Below are 19,282 nucleotides of genomic sequence, written 5' to 3'. Positions count from 1 at the left end.
GTCCCATGTGTTATATTGATAATGAACTAAAAGCTCTGGAGAATATTCAGGAGAGAAATAATTAGAATGTTAGATACAAGCAGATGAATGAAATATTATTCAGTTCAACAGAGCTGCAGAGTAGCAGTTATGGGGAGGATAAAAGCTAACTTTTCATTCCCAATGATACCAAAGAAAAGGGAAATGATACTAAACTGCAGAGCCAGCAGTTACATAGACAACTGGTACTGGTTAAATACTGGACTAGGACCAAAACAAAACATGCAGAATCCCATAATTATATTCCTTAAAATATAGATTGTTTTAATTTACTTGGATGAATTTATTGTTTTGATTAAAAGGGGAGAATACCATCACATATCTCATCTAGTCCTAAAACTGTAAGAGTGTTTTAGAAAATAAATCCAAGTTCTTAAAAGTATACATAAAAATATACAAAGATAATGTAGAGATCAAACAAAGCTTAAGAAACAAAGAGCAAAAAACGTTGTTACTCATGTTAGTATGATTCGGTATGTGGGTAACAATTTCTAAAATGAATCCAGAAAGAAACAAATTTAAAGCTTATGCTTTAAAAGTCCATACAGCACATACTCATCATTTCTTAGGAAAGACAGGAAGTACTTATTTCTGCTTATAATTTACAAAAAATTTTTAATTTTGGGGGTGAGGGAAACTTTCTTCAATTTTCAAGTTGGAAGGTATGCATAAATAAGATATAATTTCCTAAAGTTATGTGTTACTTGAGTTTCAAGTTGTTGCACGGTGGTGGGACCTTTTAATAGCTTTACAAGGAGTCTAAGGGCTGTCATAGTGAGAAAAGAAAGAAAAGAGGAAAAAGAAACCTTATCACCATATGTGAATATAAAAAAGAAGAGGACCCAACCAATTGCACCACGACCGGATGAAGAGCTCAGCTGACAAACCCAGCCCAGTCTAGGGAAGCTTGGGGTTTAGCTGCTTATACTTCAGGAAAGTCTGAACTGTAAGTATGCATTGATTTGCTTTTAACTATATAAATTAGCCTCAATTTTAGTTTAAATTTGATTATCTAAACATTCAAAATGAAACATGATTCATGCTGATACGGCTACTCTGCTATCAGCAGTTCTTTGCTGTTAGAGTCACTGAATAAATTGCTTCAATGTCACCTCTGCCTTGATTTACTTTTAATACAATCCCATTGTTTATATGCATTTGTATAGTGGCATAAAGATTTACAGATCTACTTGAATCAATGAAAAGTTATTTTCAGGTGCTATAAAACTTTAGTTCTAATGTATTATAAATTATCTATAATGTTTGACTTTATTGTTATATCATCTCCCTGTTTTTTAAAAAATAGTATTTTCTTTATATTATCACTACTTCAGGGTAATTACTAGAGCAATTAAATTTTAAATTTGATGTCTGAGACATAAGGCAAAAATTAAAGAAAAGAATAAGCAAAATATACTTGTTAATTCAAATAACTAAAATTAAAAAGCTTTTGACACAGTTAAGAAAATATAAGAAAACCTAATATACTACTACATAAACCTAATATTATAAGAAAACCTAATATACTACTAATAGTATTATTTCCAAAGTAATACGTTTTTAATTTTTGTTCTGTATTCAGCAGTTATCGCAATTTTTGAAGCATGACCTGAATGAATTCAGTCATTATCGAGTCAAACTAAACCCAGTGAAAGGTTGCTACCACTGAAATAGGTATGTGTTTTAACATAGCAACGTGTCATTTGCATAAACATACCCAAATTACATTTGAAAAGCTTCTGCTTGTCTGAGACCACAGTGGATCTGTTCTGTCCTACCCATTCATAACCTCAAGATCGCAGCTTCAATGTGAGCCAGTAGGAAAAAAACAAAACTCGGGATGGTAGAGGGGTGGCTTCGGGAGGTACATGTACTAACATTATCGTGAACTTGGGAATAGAGCTTGCCAAGTAACAAACACTATCTACTATTAGAAGACTATCATGACCACTTCAATAGAGCACATGGGTCACATATAAGGCATACTATGTGAACACAGTGGTTTGTTTTCTCTCTTCACTGGCAATTGTTAACATATCAAATAGTTTTAAAAATATCAATCAATGGCCTCAAGAATATTAAGTAACATTACAATATGTCAACAGACTTTAAAGGACACAAAAACCAGCCACTTATTTCAAAAGAGAATCTAATCTGTTAATTTTAAAATAAATAATTGGATGCTAGCTACCTGATACATGGTACTACATGATATAGTACTATTTGAACAAATACATTGTTTTTGCTTTATTCCATTTTAAGCTTGAGACTATGCAAAGCCAGAAAGGTTTACTGGTTGCCTTGTCTATTACTTATTTATTTTACTTGCAGATTAGAGCTGAGGCAAATGGTTTTGGGATATGTGCTTTGTGCTAGCAGCTTTCTAGCAACATCGTGATTATGGTTATCAGGCTCAGAAGTACATATGAGAAGATATGCTCTGGGAGATGTGATAAAAATTCAAGTGAATTATTTGTGCTTCTGTAAAGTCTGGGTTTATTTATTTAGGATAATGGACATAGTGAGTGAACATTAATTACTTTTCCAAAGAAATAAAGCCAGATGATACAATCTCTTAAAATTACTAAGGTGTATAACATTAAAGGAATCATGTCAAAATCCTGCCAACAAAGTCAGTGTTACCGAGGAAATGGTGATCAGATGTGAGAAGAGGGAGAGAGGTTTGGCAAAAAGGATCATGGCTCTCAAAGTCAGAGCTGAGTCTCAACTTGTGCACTGTCATTTAAGAGCAGTGTGGCTATAGGTAAGGATCATAACCTGTTGATCTTTCAGGACTTCACACAGGCAATGTGAAGATTATATAAATGAAATAATATATATATATATATATATATATATGTTCAATACAGTGTCTGGTACATGGTGAGTGCGAAATAAATATTAGTTAATGGTTTGGTACTGTTGCTCAAGGGTTCAATTTTGACTCTACTTTAGACTCCCCTGAGGTGCTTTTAAAAGAAGCCAGTGTCTGAAGCCCGTTCCATACCAATTACATCAGAATATCTTGGGAAGGATCCAGGCACTGGTGTCTTTAAAAAGCCCTTCAGGGAATTCTAATATGCAGTGAGGATTGAGCACCAGTGAGAATCCTTTCTATAAACTTTGAAATTGGTGGCAGTCTTGAAAATCTCTAGCAGCAAGATCTTATTACCTCCCTAGTTAGATTCTTTCCTTCTATCTTACAAGGAAAAGTATTTTCTTATAGGGAAGCAATATCGGTCTTTGTAATTTCTGTCACTGGCTCTTGCTCTGCTTTCTGAAGACACATATAACGAGGTAAAACCTGTTTCTCCACGGCCTGTGAAATGTTCTTATCTGCAGGATCAGATGAGACTTCAACTTGCTTCTGGGATCTGAGCTCCTCCTTTTCCCATTTGGCCCATGACTTTTTCTAACTGTGCTGCTGAAGATGATGAGACCCTACTGGCTTGGGAGAGAACCAGGTCACTAGCAACAATCTTCATTTAAAATACTACATATCTATTGAGGGATGGGATTAGTTTTTGTGGCAGGCACATCACACTGTTGGTACAACAAATGTAGTTCTGTTTCTGTTAATGCTGTTCTAGTACTTACATTCTTAAGATTCACATGTAGAACTTTATATATATTTTTACTAAAGACTCACTGTGCTAAGCATTTGGCACACGAAGGAAAACAAAACAGACTTGGTTCTTAATCTCAATGGGGTTTAAAATCCAGATGAAAGAAAAAAGAAACCCACACCACTTACAGATGAGTTTTTGAAGTCATTTTAGCTACCTGAGAGCTCAAAATCACATCACTTCTGATGCGCACATTGTCCCAAAGACCTTTCACCAATGGGCAAGCTGTTTCTACCCTAGCCTCTGAGAGCTCCTCATATAACCACATAGCACAGGTCCCTCTACACACACTCTTTTCCTCTTTCTGCATTAGCAGTGTCACTTTCTGGCAGCCTGCCATTCTTCCTAGATTGCCCTTTCCTTTTAGAATATCAGAACACAAGAAACATGGCCGTAAGTTTCTGCAAGCTTTGTGACATCTGTGTTCCGACATTTGAGAGAAAGGAGAGACTACACTCTGTCTCCCTCCCTCCCTCCCTCCCTCTCTCCTTCCCTCCTTCCTTCCCTCCTTCCTTCCTTCCTTCCTTCCTTCCTCCCTCCCTCCCTCCCTCCTCGGCCCTCTCCCCTTCTCCCTCCACTGTTCTAAACTCTGGAGACAGCTCTCACCAGGGCTCTTCTTCCCTGGCCAGTTGCTTTTCTTTGGAAGAATGGTACTCTCTACCAAAATGGTTTCTTTTTGACCAAATTATATGCACAGTTTTAAGAAATTCTATATACTTCCAAATATTTTTATCTGTGTATAACATTAAATCAAGAAATAAATTATTGTCAGTAAGATCTACTTTATATTATTACACTCAGGGTTGGAATGCAAACTGTTACAAAAATGTTTACTGAGAGCAGGGTTTCTGCCTTCTGTTCATTTTCCAAATAGTACATAACTAGGTATAAAATAGCTACTAAAATGCAGTTAATCAAAAGATGGTTTTTAAACCTAACCTTTCCTTCCTTCCCTCCTTCTTGCCCCTTCCTCTTTCCTTTCTATTTTTTTAAAAAATAGAAGCCAGGGCCTTGTACAAGCAAAGCAAATGCTTTACCACTGAGCCACACCCCCAGCCTCAAAACTTTTACTGAATACATACTTGTTAATGTGTCGGATCAAGTTCTTCATACACATTTTTCATATTTACAAAGAGAAAACAGGCTTAGAAAAGATGGAGTTACTTGCCCTTGATCACAGTTAATTAGGTCTGATTTTGAAAATCCTGCTCCAAACATTTTTATGTTACTCGGACTAACAGGCTTCTCTAGAGAACTAAGGCAGTTACTTTAGGAAAAAGATGTGATGAGACCTTCTGGAATCCTTCCCTACGTGTTCCTCTTTTATGATAGGCTCTTGACTGAGCTCTTCACAGCAGACAAATGTCTAGGAAACATCTAGTAACAAGTAGCATTGGGAACATTCTCTGCTTCCACAAACAAGTAGAATTCACATACTATCTTTTAGAAGGTTCTAGCAACAGTTTTAAATTAATAACCCAGGGCATATTTAAGCTTCAGTTACTTTCAGGATCTTGGATTGCACATTTTATTTTCTGTCTACGTTATCACTCAGTTTCTAGGTTAGGAGCGGCTAACTGGCCTCTGCCACCTGATTTGGTTTTGTCTGGCTTTGTTCTCCTGTGCAGTGTTACAAGAGTCTACAAGGGGCAGTTGCTGGCTCTCTTGGTCTGTCATGTTCATTGCATGTTCCTGTGCGCAAATGATCTTTGTACCCCTACTTGGTCATAGGTTGAGAAGGAAGAAATTTAGGGCCCTCTCCTCATTCTCACTATGGCATGAGAGACTGTCACAGTCTATCTGTCCCACATCATGTGGCAACGTGTGTCAAAATGAATGAATTCCACATACAAGGAGAAGGGGCAAGGCAGGAAGAGGTTTTGAAGCTGGGCAGGGCTGGCAGTGGGCCCGATGCACTGACGGCTGGAACAACCTTTTGAGAAATTGATGCTCATCTTTCAAAAATAATTTCTCTTCACTTCCTTCTCTATTACCATAGCAACTTCCCTAAGAAAGAATGATCTTATAGTTTAATTATTTTAATATAATAAATGAAACAAACTCCGAGTGTATACTACAGCCACAGGAAAGGTTAGTGATGCTACTACATACATGGTGTAGTTATTCAAATGGCTTAAAGTATAAAAAGGTAATTTCTCACAATATCTGAAAAGAAATCTTTTATTATTTATGCTTTGAGTTAATGTAGCTGTTATTAAAATAGCAAATGACTCAATGCCTGGCATTTTTTATAGGAAACTTCTGAAGCTATAAGAACTACACACAAGGGACATGTCATTTAGCACCTCTTTTTGATCACCACTTGGAGACAGAAGTCACACTGTAACAATGGCAACTACTTCAGCAGGGGGCTTGCCTTGCTCCTCCCATGGGATGCTCTTCATAACTAATCACAGCGACCAAGCCCCACAGAACTTCTCAAGAGCCTCAAATGTTACCAGCTGCTACATGGAGGAAGGATTACTGTCTACTTTGCTAACAATATTCTACTCTGTTATTTTCATCGTGGGACTGGTTGGAAACATAATTGCCCTCTATGTATTTCTAGGTATCCATCGTAAGAGAAATTCCATTCAAATTTACCTACTGAATGTAGCCATTGCAGATCTTCTGCTCATTTTCTGCCTTCCTTTCCGAATAATGTATCATATTAACCAAAACAAGTGGACATTAGGTGTGATTCTCTGCAAGGTTGTAGGAACACTATTTTATATGAATATGTACATCAGTATCATTTTGCTTGGATTTATCAGTTTGGATCGCTACATAAAAATTAATCGGTCTATACAACAGCGGAGGGCAATAACAACCAAGCAAAGTATTTATGTTTGCTGTGTAGTATGGATAATTGCTCTTGTTGGATTTTTAACTATGATTACTTTAACACTTAAAAAAGGAGGGCACAATTCCACAATGTGTTTTCATTACAGAGATAAGCATAATGCAAAAGGAGAAGCAATTTTTAACTTTGTTCTTGTGGTAATGTTCTGGCTGATTTTCCTACTGATAATCCTTTCATATATTAAGATTGGCAAAAATCTATTGAGGATTTCTAAAAGGAGGTCAAAATTTCCCAACTCTGGTAAATATGCCACTACAGCGCGCAATTCCTTTATTGTACTAATCATTTTTACTATATGTTTTGTCCCCTACCATGGCTTTCGATTCATATACATTTCTTCACAGCTAAATGAATCATCTTGTTACTGGAAGGAAATTGTCCACAAAACCAATGAGATCATGCTGGTTCTCTCATCTTTCAATAGCTGCTTAGACCCAGTCATGTATTTTCTGATGTCCAGTAATATTCGCAAAATAATGTGTCAACTTCTTTTTAGACGATTTCAAGGTGAAGCAAGCAGAAGTGAAAGTACTTCAGAATTTAAGCCAGGATACTCCCTGCATGAGACATCTGCAGCAGCTAAACTGCAGCACAGCCCTAACGGTATTTGAGGCACACATATGAAACAGGGTGATGAACTCTAACCTCTTATTCTTTGAATGTCTAAAAAAGTATGGCATAAAGCTTTAGCATTTATAAACAAACCTTCTCAAAGTTCTGTGTATACTTCTGATAGTTTGCTTAACTGTAACATTTCAAGGCAAAGAAAAGCTTATATGTATCACTAAACATGTAAAATCTTGTCAAAATATGTTGTTAAGCTAGCACTCTTAACATGGATTAGAAAGTTAAGTGCAATTCATTGCTTTAACAACAAAATAAAGTGTCAATGTCTCTCAAAGTCACTAAACTAGTTACCAGAATCAAGCACTTGATACTAATTTAAAGTAAATTAAATGATTTGGGGGCTGACTTCAAATGTCAGAAAATATACATTTATTGTCTTTTTAAAAGCCTGTATAGTTTGCTACTGTATTCATTTATGCCTAAATCTGTATTAACAGATTAAATAATAAAATTCTAATAAAAATAAGATCACCCTTATCCTTATTGCTTAGATAAAATGGAAATAATTTAAATACTGTCAGGAAAAAATCAAACAGAAAAGTAAGAATTTAATATCTTAGGAGGACTTAAAACTATACTTAAAACAGAATTAAAAATAAATTCAGCCCTCTCTGCTACACAGTAGAGTAAAATTGAAGATATGCATACTTTATGATCTAGCAAGTTCATTGCAAGGTATATATCTTACAGAATCACTCAAATATATACACAGGAAAACTTGTAATGATGTTCAGTGAACTGTTCATAATACTAAACAACTGGGAATAATGTATCAGCAAAAGCATGGAGAAGTACATTGGTTCATTCACAATATGGACTACCATATAGGACTTCAGTGTAATCAATTATATCCACACACCACCATGAGAAAATCTCACAAATAATGTTGGGTAAAAAAGAAAACCACACAGATTTGCAAAAGGGCATGTACTGCATGAACTATTTTATGTAAAATACAAAAACACATAAAACAATGTATTCTTTATGGGTTCATATATATACATGCACAATAAAAATACAAAACATGCATGGTAATATACATAGCATACATCCTTTCTTAAAGTTAATACTGATATCTGGAGAGATTGACATAAACATGGAAAATGTTAATGTCTATTAAATCTGGGTGGTAGGTACATGGGCATTATATTATTTGGGTATATGAGGTGTTTAAAAGATTTCATAACAATAAATAAAACTGATAGATTAGTATTAAAAGGAGCAAACAAGTTTTCATAGATGTTAGAAAATAACTGGCAGTTGATCGTGGTGGTACACACCTGCAATGCTAGCATTCTGAGAGGCTAAAGCCAGAGGACTGGGCCAGGGATATAGCTCAGCAGCACAGTGCCTGCCCAGCAAGTGCAACGTCCTGAGTTTGATTTCCGGTACAAAAAAAAAAAAAAAAAAAAAAAAAAAAAAAAAAAAAAGCAAGAGAATCACAATTTCAGCCCAATCTGGGCAACCGAGCAACTTTGTGAGTGTTTGTCTCTAAATAGAAAATAAAAAGGGCTGGAGATGTAGCTTAGTGCTAAGGTCCTGAGTTCAATTCCCAGTACTGGAAAAAAAAGGACAGTAAGCTTTAAGAGAAAAGGATCTTTGCTTTTGCTCATCACTAACTCCCCAGGGCTTAATGTATTACTTGGTACATAGGAAATATATATGTGTGTATATATATATATATATATATATATATATATGATATACATGATATATATGTCATATAAATATATAACAAATGAAGGAATGGATGGATTGAAGGGTAAATGAGATAGGGATAAAGGGAAGAAAGAGGTGCTTAGAAGAAAAAACAAATTGGGTATGCTTAGCTATTTTTCCTAGTCAATCTATCTAGATATAGCTGTACAAAGCATCATGCAATTGCAGTCTAGAAAGGCATCGTTAGGCAAATCTTGAAAATTTGGTCAGCATTTGTTCAGTTCTTTGGTCAGACACAGAACTAGAATGCCACCGACCAACAAATTCCAAACATTCATTCATAAGTTTCTATCACAGAATGAGTTTTTTTTTTTTAACAGTCAGAACACTTCTTAAAGCTCAAGTTAAGCCACTGGCTGGGAAATCAATGATAAAGAGCGTGAAGATTTCTGTTAGAGCTGAATTTACTTTAAGGAGATTCAGCTTGCGTATGGCTGGTGCTCAGTAAACCCCACTTTAGCAAGTACACACAACTGGTTGAATAAAGGACAGGTCAAAGCAAAAGTATATTTAAAAACAAGTATGAAATCTGCAGAAAAATTACAGTCTTAGCAAAAGTAAAAATTATTTTAATTACTTTCTCCTGACAGTATTAACAAATATCACCCAAATGAAATCCCAGTATTTCTATTTGTATTATTTTAAATAATTGAAAACTTTGATTTTCCTTTATAGTCTCAGTAATTAAAAAATGTTTCACAATACTGGTAAACATTTTGTATCCCTACATCTAAACACACAGTTTAAATGGTTAAATTATATTAGCAATTATTATTGTTTATTTTAAGGAACATTAAAATAAATTAAACAGTTGTAGAAGTTACCTCATTTTTAATATTAGAAATGGTTCCTGTAAAGCTCTGCACATGGTACTCTTAAAATTATGTAAAACGTATACTGAACTAATTCTTGCTACAAAATTATTTGCAATAAAATATTTGCAATATAAGTCAATGTGTATTCTCATAATGGACTATTTACTAACAGAAGTTTCACTTATAATATGCCTTAAAATAAGTTGAATCCTGAGAATATTTTTACATTTTTAGAAAAACATGCTACTGACTTATCAAATTTAAGGTTGTTTATTATATATACTCTTTTATTTCTTACTGAACATTGATTGATGTGTGTAAGCAGGGAATAATGTTCCTATCTCCCCTGAATCTAGGTTTAGAAATGCCCAGATGAATTTTGAAGTATATACATACCCTCACCTTGTGAGACTTTCAGACAAGTTTCCAACTGAGATCTCACGTATGCAAAACCAAACAAGGGCAAAATGAACTGCCTAGCTGCCACAGTGAGACTTCAGTACCGAGTACTCCTGTGAGTTTTGGGAAAGTAGTCTGTGTAGAGCTAGGTTTGGTGGGGGTTAAATTGCTATGATATCATCAGCAGAAAAGGACAATTCTCTTCTAGTATGGAAGGTTTTATTTTTAACTTTTAAAAATGGATTAGTCCTGTTGATAAAAAGTAGAACTGATATAATTACAACTATCAGAACCAAAGCCTCACCCAAAGTTGTCCACAAGAGAAAAACAACATGAACTAGAGTTCTTTCACTAGGCAACCTGGGTGCTACAAAGATATATTAGTGAGATAATTATTTTTAGGTATTTGAAGTACAAATGGAGCACTCCTAATCCAAAAATCTAAAACCTGAAATCTCCTTTCCCTTCCTTCCCCTTCCTTTCCCTCCCCTTTCCTCCCCTCCCCTTTCCTCCCCTCCCCTCCCCTTCCCTTCCCTTCCATTTTTCTTCCCTTCCATTTTTCTTCCCCTTTTCTTCCCTTTTTCTTTTCTTTTTTCTTTTCTTCTTCTCTTCTCTTCTCTTTTTTCTTTTCTTTCCAACTGAGATCTCACATATGCAAAACCAAACAAGGACAAAATGAACTGCCTAGCTGCCACAGTGAGACTTGCCAGGCAGGCACTGCACCACTGAGCTTTTCTTTTCTTTTGTGGTGCTGGGATCAAACCCAGGGCCTCATGCATACTAGGCAAGCATCTACCTCTGAGCTACACCCCTCAACCTGAAAAGTTTTAGTTTCAGATTTTGAATTTTCAGGTTAGGGATGCTCAACCGCTGAAGTCTTTGCAGATATACTCAAACTAAAAAAAAAAAAAAAAAATCCAAACTCTGAAACTCTTCCAGTCCCAAGCACGTCAAAAAATGGATATTTAACCTGTATAATGGAAACTTACTTTACCAAATGTTAAAATACATTCTTATCCTTCAAAAAGGAAAATGCTGGGAGCAGATGCAAAGATAAACTTAGTGGAACAGACTATGCTTTTCTAAGTAGACTTTAGATGATATATGAAAAGCATATGGGCCGGGCGTGGTGGCGCACGCCTGTAATCCCAGTACTCGGGAGGCTGAGGCAGGAGGATTGTTGCGAGTTCGAGGCCAGCCTGGGCTACAAAGTGAGCTCAAGGTCAGCCTGAACTGCGTAGCGAGACCCTGTCTCAAAAAAAAGACCAAAAAAAAAAAAAAAAAAAAAAAGCATATGGGACATATTAATGGCTCTCGAAAGAGTAGGGGCAAGAACAAGAGTGGTAGACGTAAGATCCTGTTAGGAAACATGTACTAGAATCTTGCAAAGGTAGGATGAAATGTATTAAAACTTCCCAGATGACTCTGATGCATTCTTCTTGGAATTCAGACAGAATCACCACATAAAAACATTGGGAAGGCAGGGACAGATTAATAAACAGTGATGTTTCTATTTAAAATAAAAGGCTGACTTACAGCTTCATCTTACATCACACCAAAACAACTACAGTATAAATCGATTTTAAAAATTAAATGTAAAGGACTGGGGATATAGCTCAGTGGTGCAGTGCCTGCCTGGCAAGTGTGAGGTCGTGAGTTTGATTCCTGGTGCCCAAAACAAAAAACCATAAATAATGAGACTGTTATAAGATTCACAAACATAGGTGACTAATTCATCTGTGGATGGGAAAGAATTTTCTGTTTATAAAACAATAGAAATAGCTAGGGGAAAATTTACAGATTTGTTTAAAATTTAGATTTTTCTTTGTGAAAAACCATAAATAAAAATAAAAGCACAAAGCAGGAAAAATATTCACACCAGATCCTACTTTTCCTGGAGAACTTTTTATGTCAGGCACCAACAAAAATTATAAGCTGGTATTTTGGATTGAAAGAGTGTTTGAAACTCCGGATACAGTCTGAATGATGACAATTCAGCTGAGAGGGAGACCACGGCACACTCTCACGTCGGATGACGCAGGGTCTTCTGTCATGACTGAGGCCCAGTTGAGGGGCTGCAGTGCCTCAGGTCAGTTTGGGTTTGCAGATGAAGACTTGGTGAGCTGGCTAGGTGGTGGTAACATGGGGGCGGAATTGGAAAGAGGGGATGAGATTTGTCCTAAACTTCTCTTTGGCCTCTCACTTCCCTCCTTCATATTCATATGCAACAGGATGGGCTGCACAGTAAAGCTGTATTTCTTTATGTGCCCTTCACTGTGCTAGATGCGTCCCACGCATTACCATCATTAGATCTTCATTGCATTTGTGATGCAAGCAGCAATGTATTTTGTGTAAAAGGGTCTGTAAGTTGGTAAGTTTCCACTTCAGAGACACTCTTTGGAAAGGTTTTCATTTTTGTTTCATGCCACCTAGGCATAAGGGTGGTTACTGAAATGTTCTTTGTTTGGGGGGCTGGGGATTTAGCTCAGCGGCACAGCGCCTGCCTGGCAAGCGCAAGGTCATGAGTTCGATTCCCGGTACTGGAAACCCGCCCCCCTAAAAAAACCCCCAAAAAACAAAAAACAAAAAAACCATGATGTTCTTTGTTTGAAAAAGCAGAAGTTGCCATTAATATGCATTTGGGGCAAAAAATTCTGCTTCCCATTTATCAAAACTATGATTTCAAAAACCTGAAATTCTCAAAACTGATCTTCTAACTATCACACATCTGAGTACTCTAAGAGCTTCATCTAAAACATGGATGACAGATAATCTAAAACAAACTCATACAGATGGAATAGAAGAAAAAAAGTGAAATCAAATTAGGTCATCTCACCTTAATTAATTTTGCTTCTAGCCCATAAAATGCATAAGGAAGAACTGTAAGACGAGCTTTGGAAAAAGTTTCTAATTATGATTTGGAGACTGGTGTTGATAATGCCTGCAATCTCTTTTTTGCTTTAATAAGTCATGCAATTATTTCAGGAGCAATAGTTAATTGTTAGCTATAATCTGGTTTTGTAATTTCACATCTCTTTCTTGGTAACAACACATTTCAAAGCACAGCAAAAGGGTGGAGGGAACAATATAACAGGCAGTGAAGCACCCATTACCCAAAATGAACAAATATTAATGTTTTGGCCTCACTTAAAACTTCTATCATATCCACATACACAGTCTAAAAAGTTAGATAAACTAAACCCACCTCACATTTCCCCTCCTCAAGTCTTACTTGCTAGAGCTAGAATAGGGTATATTATTCTAATGTACCGTTTTATACTTTTTTTTTTTTTTTTGGTACCAGGAATCGAACTCAGGACTTTGTGCTTGCTAGGCAGGCACTGTGCCACTGAGCTATACCCTCGGCCCTGTAGTTTTATACTTTTACAACACAGATATGTACAATAATATGCACTTTAAAAATATTTACACAAATGGTATCTTCTTATATCCTTTTGTAACTTTTTTTCACTCATTATATTTATCTATATCGATAACATGGAAGTTTTATTTACTCATTTTCATTGGTGCAGTGTTTTATGGTATAATAAACAACAATTCATTTCTCTCTTTCCCCTAACAGTGGGCATTGGGTGGTTTCCAGCTTGTCAGATATTAGAAAGCATGTTTAAGTGAAGTGTTCTGTATACCCTGTGCTGATGTGTGGAGGTTCTCTATGGTCGACGCTGAGAAGTACGAACACTTGGACTTCAGTGGAAATCCCTCCAGACTTACTAGTTAATCTATATACTATTACTACTAGTTAATCTATTTACTATTACTATAACTATTTACTAGTTAATCTGACAGATTCCAAGTGGTATCACACTGTGGTTTTAATTTGCACTTCTCTAATTACTCAAGAAATTGGGCATCCACTCATATATTTTTTGGCTCACCCATTTTTTTCTAGGGTGAATGGCCTGTTCACATCTTCCCATCCTTGTTAGTCTATGAATTGTTTATCTTTTAATATTTTTTCCTCCCCTTCCCTTTTTTCCTTTGAGCTGTTTATGTTTTTTAAAAATTGTTGACATATTTCTTTAATCTCTTGAACACTAATCTTTCTTGTTTATATGAGTTACAAATAACTTCTACTAGTATATGTTTATCTTTTACTTTGGTTATGGTTTCCTTTGCTAGATATTATAAACAAAGAAAAAAATTTCCAGGCCAATAAATCTAGATAAACACTAGATCTTTGACATACACTCCTTAAGGACTAAGCTAAAGAACTTGTAAGATGAAATTATCCAATAATTAAACAGCTTCATTTTTCAGTTATAAATAGTTCAGAGGTATCAAATTATGTGTTTCCTGAGAATACAAAATTAGAAATGTTTTCTGAGCATTAAACTACAAATCTCAAACACCTGAGTAGAGCTATGTAAAATAATTTTTTTGGAGGAGATGAGACAGGGTCTTGATATGTTTTCCAGGTTGGTCTCAAAATCCTAGGCTCAAATGATCCTTTGACCTCAGCCTTCTGAGTGACTTGGATAGGACTACAGGCATGCCATCCCTGTCCCTGGCAATGTAAAAGAATTTGGAAGTAGAAAGTCTCTTACCAGATAACCTGATTAAATGTTTTAATATTTCTAAGGAAAGAATTGTCCACTCACTATGGATGAAGGAAAATTAGGAGGGAAAAGTACTAGGAAGATATTGGTATTGCCCATCTAAACACAGTTCAGGGGGTTGGTCTTGGCCAATGAATGTAGAGCACTATAACCCTATTGTAATGTCACAGCAAGAGTTATGGTGTGGCTGAATGCAATAGATTTTTTTTTTTTTTTTTTTTTTTTTTTTTTTTTTTTTTTTCTCTGGTACCGGGAACCAAACTCACGACCTTGCACTTGCCAGGCAGGCGCTTTTGCCGCTGAGCTAAATCCCCAGCCCCTGCAATAGATTTTCTTAACTCACTAACACTAAACATTACTGAGTGACAACCTAAGGAGAGGCTGCCTAATGGATAGGTCAAAAGGGCAGAGGATGCAGTCAGACTGCTTGAGTTCAGTTTGGCTCTACCACTTAAGGAACTTTGGGCACATTCTATTTCCTTCACTGAGACAACAGGAGTAAGGGTAGAGCCTCACTCACAGGGGTGTTAGGAGGGCTAAAGCAGTTTGCAAATGCACCTGGCAAGTAGGAAATGCCAAGGCAAAGGCAGAGAAAGGCACAAAATGGAATGGCCAGAAGTTGATGGTAAACGTTGGAACCAGAGAGATATACAGTGGAAGTCAATCTGGATCAAATGAAATGGGAGAAGTTAACCTCAAAAAGGCTCATTCTGCCTTAGCTTTCATTAGTAGCAGCCATGTCCAGGACAGGAGAGGCAGCGGATCCACTTCATTTTAAGCTAGTCAGAATCACACTCTAAAACTTCAGCAAGTAAAAGGAGAATGTGAGGGCACCTTCTGGCAAGATGCTAGAAGAAAACACGTTAAAATATATCCCATCCTTGGCTTTGCTCTGTATGATCAGAGTGGCAGACATGGTAACCACATTGCGTTCAAAATGAGGACAAGTCATGTTCACTAGAAATCAGGCTCAGGAGCATGAACTCGGGGAGGGAAGGAAATCATTCTACTGTGTCATATTTTCAAATTCTGCCCAACAGCCAATTTGCAGACCAAAAGTGCTTAATGCCTTCCATTAATACTGCTGGTATAGCTGTTACAGACACTTCCTTTCTATGTTTCCTGCCTCTTTCAGCACTCTATCAATTATGGAGACTTTCTAGCACCCTTCATACCTCCCTCTACTTTTTTCCTTTCCTTTCCTTTACTCGGCAGAACCTTTTTCTCTTCCTCAATTAAAGTTTGTCTGTTTCCTTACTTTCTCTTTTAATTGCCTTTCTCACAATTTAGACTCTTCTCTTGTGTCCCCGCCCCATCTGTCAAAAGCAGAAATGTTTCATATCTATGTGGAAAATCAGCTTGTACTCAAAAGAAAAGCAGTTTCCTCTATATTTTAAAAAAACACATTCAGCTGGCTACAAAGGGAACTGACAGGTTTGCATGCATGTTCACATTCAGTTCCCCTTTGCGGCCAGTGAAGCTTGAAAAACACAGGAACACATGGGGTCAGCTTTGCGGGGACAGATTACAGACTTCCAAATATCTGTGGCAAGCAGGGAGAGGAGGCAGCTAAGTAGGGAAATGTGAGTCTCCTGGTCCAATAGCCATTTATGATCTCAAAAATAATAAAATCTTGAGTAATTAGCAGAACTTAGTGTGACAGAGGAAAAGCTACCCTATCTTGCTAGACTATCATCTTTTTACATCCTTTCAGCCTCTATTATTAGAGATGTCAATGAGCTTATCCAACTCTCAGGATCAAACAAATTATTGAGAAGTAGTAGAAACAGGCTTTTCTTTCAATTTTACTGGCCCCTCCCCCCAATTAATATTCTGGAAAGAGAAAAGACAAGGAAAAGCCATTGAAGGAGAAAGAAAAATACAAAGGAAACAGGATGGATTTGTGGCACATTTAATATACCTTTCAATGCAAGGAAGAATTGAAACAACACAACACTTCCAAGATTAAGTAGGACACAGTGATCATCTCTTTACAAAGTATAAGTTCCTCTTCTTTGAGGAATACTAGCCAGGAAACTGGGGACTTTGAAGTATACATACTACATTGATTTCTAAATAAAGAGCCAATTCACTGCACTTTTTTTTTTTTTTCTTTTTGGAGACAGAGTCTCGCTGTGTAGCTCAGGCTAGCATTGAACTTACTGCAAAAACCAAGCTGGCCTTAAACTTGTGGTGATCCTCCTGATTCAGCCTCCCAAGTGCTGGTATTATAGGCATGTTCACCCAATTCACTGCACTTTGAGGAAAAAAAAATACAAGTCTATTTAAAACATTAAAATTGCAAGCATATTAGAGGAAATGTAGTAGATTGAAAACGGCCCAAATTCTACGCTGCTCATCGTACCCAGAGGCCCAGTCTATTTCCCCACACTCTGAGTCCGGGCAGATATTGAGACTTTCTTTGACAGCAAAAATATGGTGGACATTGTAAGATGTCTGAGCAAGGCCTTAAGAAGCCTTGTAGTTGCCGGTGTTACTTTCTTGGAACCCTGCAATGATCTTGCTGTAAGTAAGTACAGGATGAAAAATCACACGGAGAGATGCTGCGCCTGCCCAGCTGTCCCAGGTGATGGTCCGACATGTGAATAAGGACATTTTGGACCATCTAGCCTCAGCTAAGCCATCAATGACCAAGCTGCACGAATGACCCCAGTTGAAACTCACAGAATTGCCCAGCTAAGCTCAGAACAAATTACATAATTGAGAGTGAATAAACATTTTTTGTGTTAAGACACCAAGTGGGGTGGTGGTTTCCCTGCAGTAATAGATAAACAATGCATGTAAAATATAAATGAAGAGAATGTATAAAATGAATTTCTAAAAAGGTGACAATGAATGTAAGAAATTTCTTTAACAAGAATGACAACACGTGGAAGTATTTTACTTGAAAGCTGTGTGTGTGCATGCATGAGTATGTGTGTGAGAAAGAGACAGAGACAAACAGACATAGACAAACAGATAGCCACACAGAGACTCATGCTTTCCAGACCTTTGCAGGATGGGGAGCGATACGGTTACTAAAGATTTAGTAAGGAATTATGCGCCATTTCACAGAGAGAAAAACAAGCATATACTCCCCCGATGGAGACCCGAATAATGAGGCAACCAGTTAGTGTATCTTTTTAAAAAATTTTAAAGTTAGTGCATGTCAGTAATGCAGAATAATGAGGTTTGTTTGGGGAAATTGGTAAATGCATATACAATACATCTTGGGCATTTTCAATCTGTTTATTCTCCTCTCCTCCCCCATTCTTCTTCCTTATCTCCAAAAGTCTACCTTCTAGTTTTCTGTCATCCTTCCTTTATTTTCATTTATTTATATGTTAGTTTTCTCATATAAGAGAAAACACATGATATTTAACTTTATGAGTCTACCATCTCTTAAGATGAAGGGATTTGCATATTGCTTGGGTGACAAGACGGAAGTGACTCCAGTGCAAGATAAATTCTATTGTAGTATCTTTTTCAAAAGGTGAAATAATACTTTATGTATTAATTTTTGTCTTCATTACAAGCCTTTCAATACTATTTGACTTTTTTGGGGGGGAGGGTTTGAGGTAGTGTCTTGCCATGTAGCTCAGGCTGGCCTCGAACTCACTTTGTAATCCAGGGTGGTCTTGAATTCTGGGCAATCCTCCTGCCTCAGCCTCCTAAGTGCTGGGATTACAGGTATGTGCCACCATGCCTGGCAGTACTGTTTGACTTTTAAGTCTATATTCATCAACTGCTATGATTTTTTAAAAAAGATTAAAGGAAAACTAGATGTTTAAAAAGAAAACCTTTCATATACAATACTTAACTGTCAGAGTTTCTTTCTATCACTAGAATAATCACGATTGCAAAGATTTTACAAATGTAACTCTTACAATAATACATAATTAGTACAAAACAAAACAACCCTCAAAGGATATACCCTATTAAAGGCAGATGCGTGGCACTGAGCTGTCATCTTAAGAACAGAAAGCCATTATCTATACAATTACTCTTATTTTATCAAATTTAAAGTGTTTTTCATCTACTAAAATGAAGTGGCTTATTATTTTATTAGCGCGTAAGTAAACAAACCCCAACTTTTCTATGGCTTAAAGTTTTCAGCTGGAAAATAGTGCTGTGTAGGCTGCTTCAGCCTTCGGCAATAGCAATGGGCTTCACTAAGGTTGGCGACATATTGCCCTCTGCTGGCCAAAGCACCACCTAAGACAGGAGCGGCTCACAGACTTGTTCTTTGTTAAAATCTAACACACGTTTCTCCTTTCTGTGTGTGTGTGTGTGTGTGTGTTTTTTTTTTTTCCTATTGGATATTTCTGGAGACACAGAACACTTAAGATTTTATTATTTTTAGGCTTCAATACTTTATTTATAGCTTTATTAAAGCCAGATATTTGAGGTTGCTTTTCATTGGAGGAAAAGGAAGATGAGGCAACATGAAATTATTAGAAACTATGCCATGTTACTTACAAAGCTATTTAGAAATATATAAAACAGAAGACTTGTTTAGAGTGATGCTTTAAAATGACCACTCTAAGTCTAACCTATCTCCAGTCACCAAAAGATTACCAAGATGCAACTGCCAATGAAACTGCTGATTTAATC

The 19,282-nt window shown here is 36.5% G+C and overlaps 2 protein-coding genes across 3 annotated transcripts in view; one reads left to right on the top strand and one right to left on the bottom strand.

Moving 5' to 3' along the window:
• Positions 1–19,282, bottom strand: part of Cask (calcium/calmodulin-dependent serine protein kinase (MAGUK family)) — a gene marked incomplete in the record, with an annotated part of 363,168 nt that overhangs the window by 138,252 nt on the left and 205,634 nt on the right.
• On the top strand, positions 866–7,623 carry Gpr34 (G protein-coupled receptor 34). 2 transcript variants are annotated; one of them, XM_005413247.2, is made up of 3 exons: positions 866–985; positions 1,625–1,713; positions 5,921–7,623. In XM_005413247.2, exon 3 carries the CDS (start codon positions 6,015–6,017, stop codon positions 7,137–7,139), a length of 1,125 nt encoding a protein of 374 aa, XP_005413304.1. In that variant the 5' UTR covers positions 866–985; positions 1,625–1,713; positions 5,921–6,014; the 3' UTR covers positions 7,140–7,623. The 2 variants fall into 2 exon arrangements, with proteins under 2 accessions (XP_005413304.1, XP_005413303.1); XM_005413246.2 differs by having other exon boundaries at positions 1,622–1,713.

The sequence above is a fragment of the Chinchilla lanigera genome, unplaced genomic scaffold (genome assembly GCF_000276665.1).
Source record: "Chinchilla lanigera isolate Chin_1 unplaced genomic scaffold, ChiLan1.0 scaffold00164, whole genome shotgun sequence".
Lineage (NCBI taxonomy): Eukaryota > Metazoa > Chordata > Mammalia > Rodentia > Chinchillidae > Chinchilla > Chinchilla lanigera.
The sequence above is the reverse complement of the archived record's forward strand: the minus strand, read 5'-3'. Positions and strand labels throughout refer to the sequence as shown.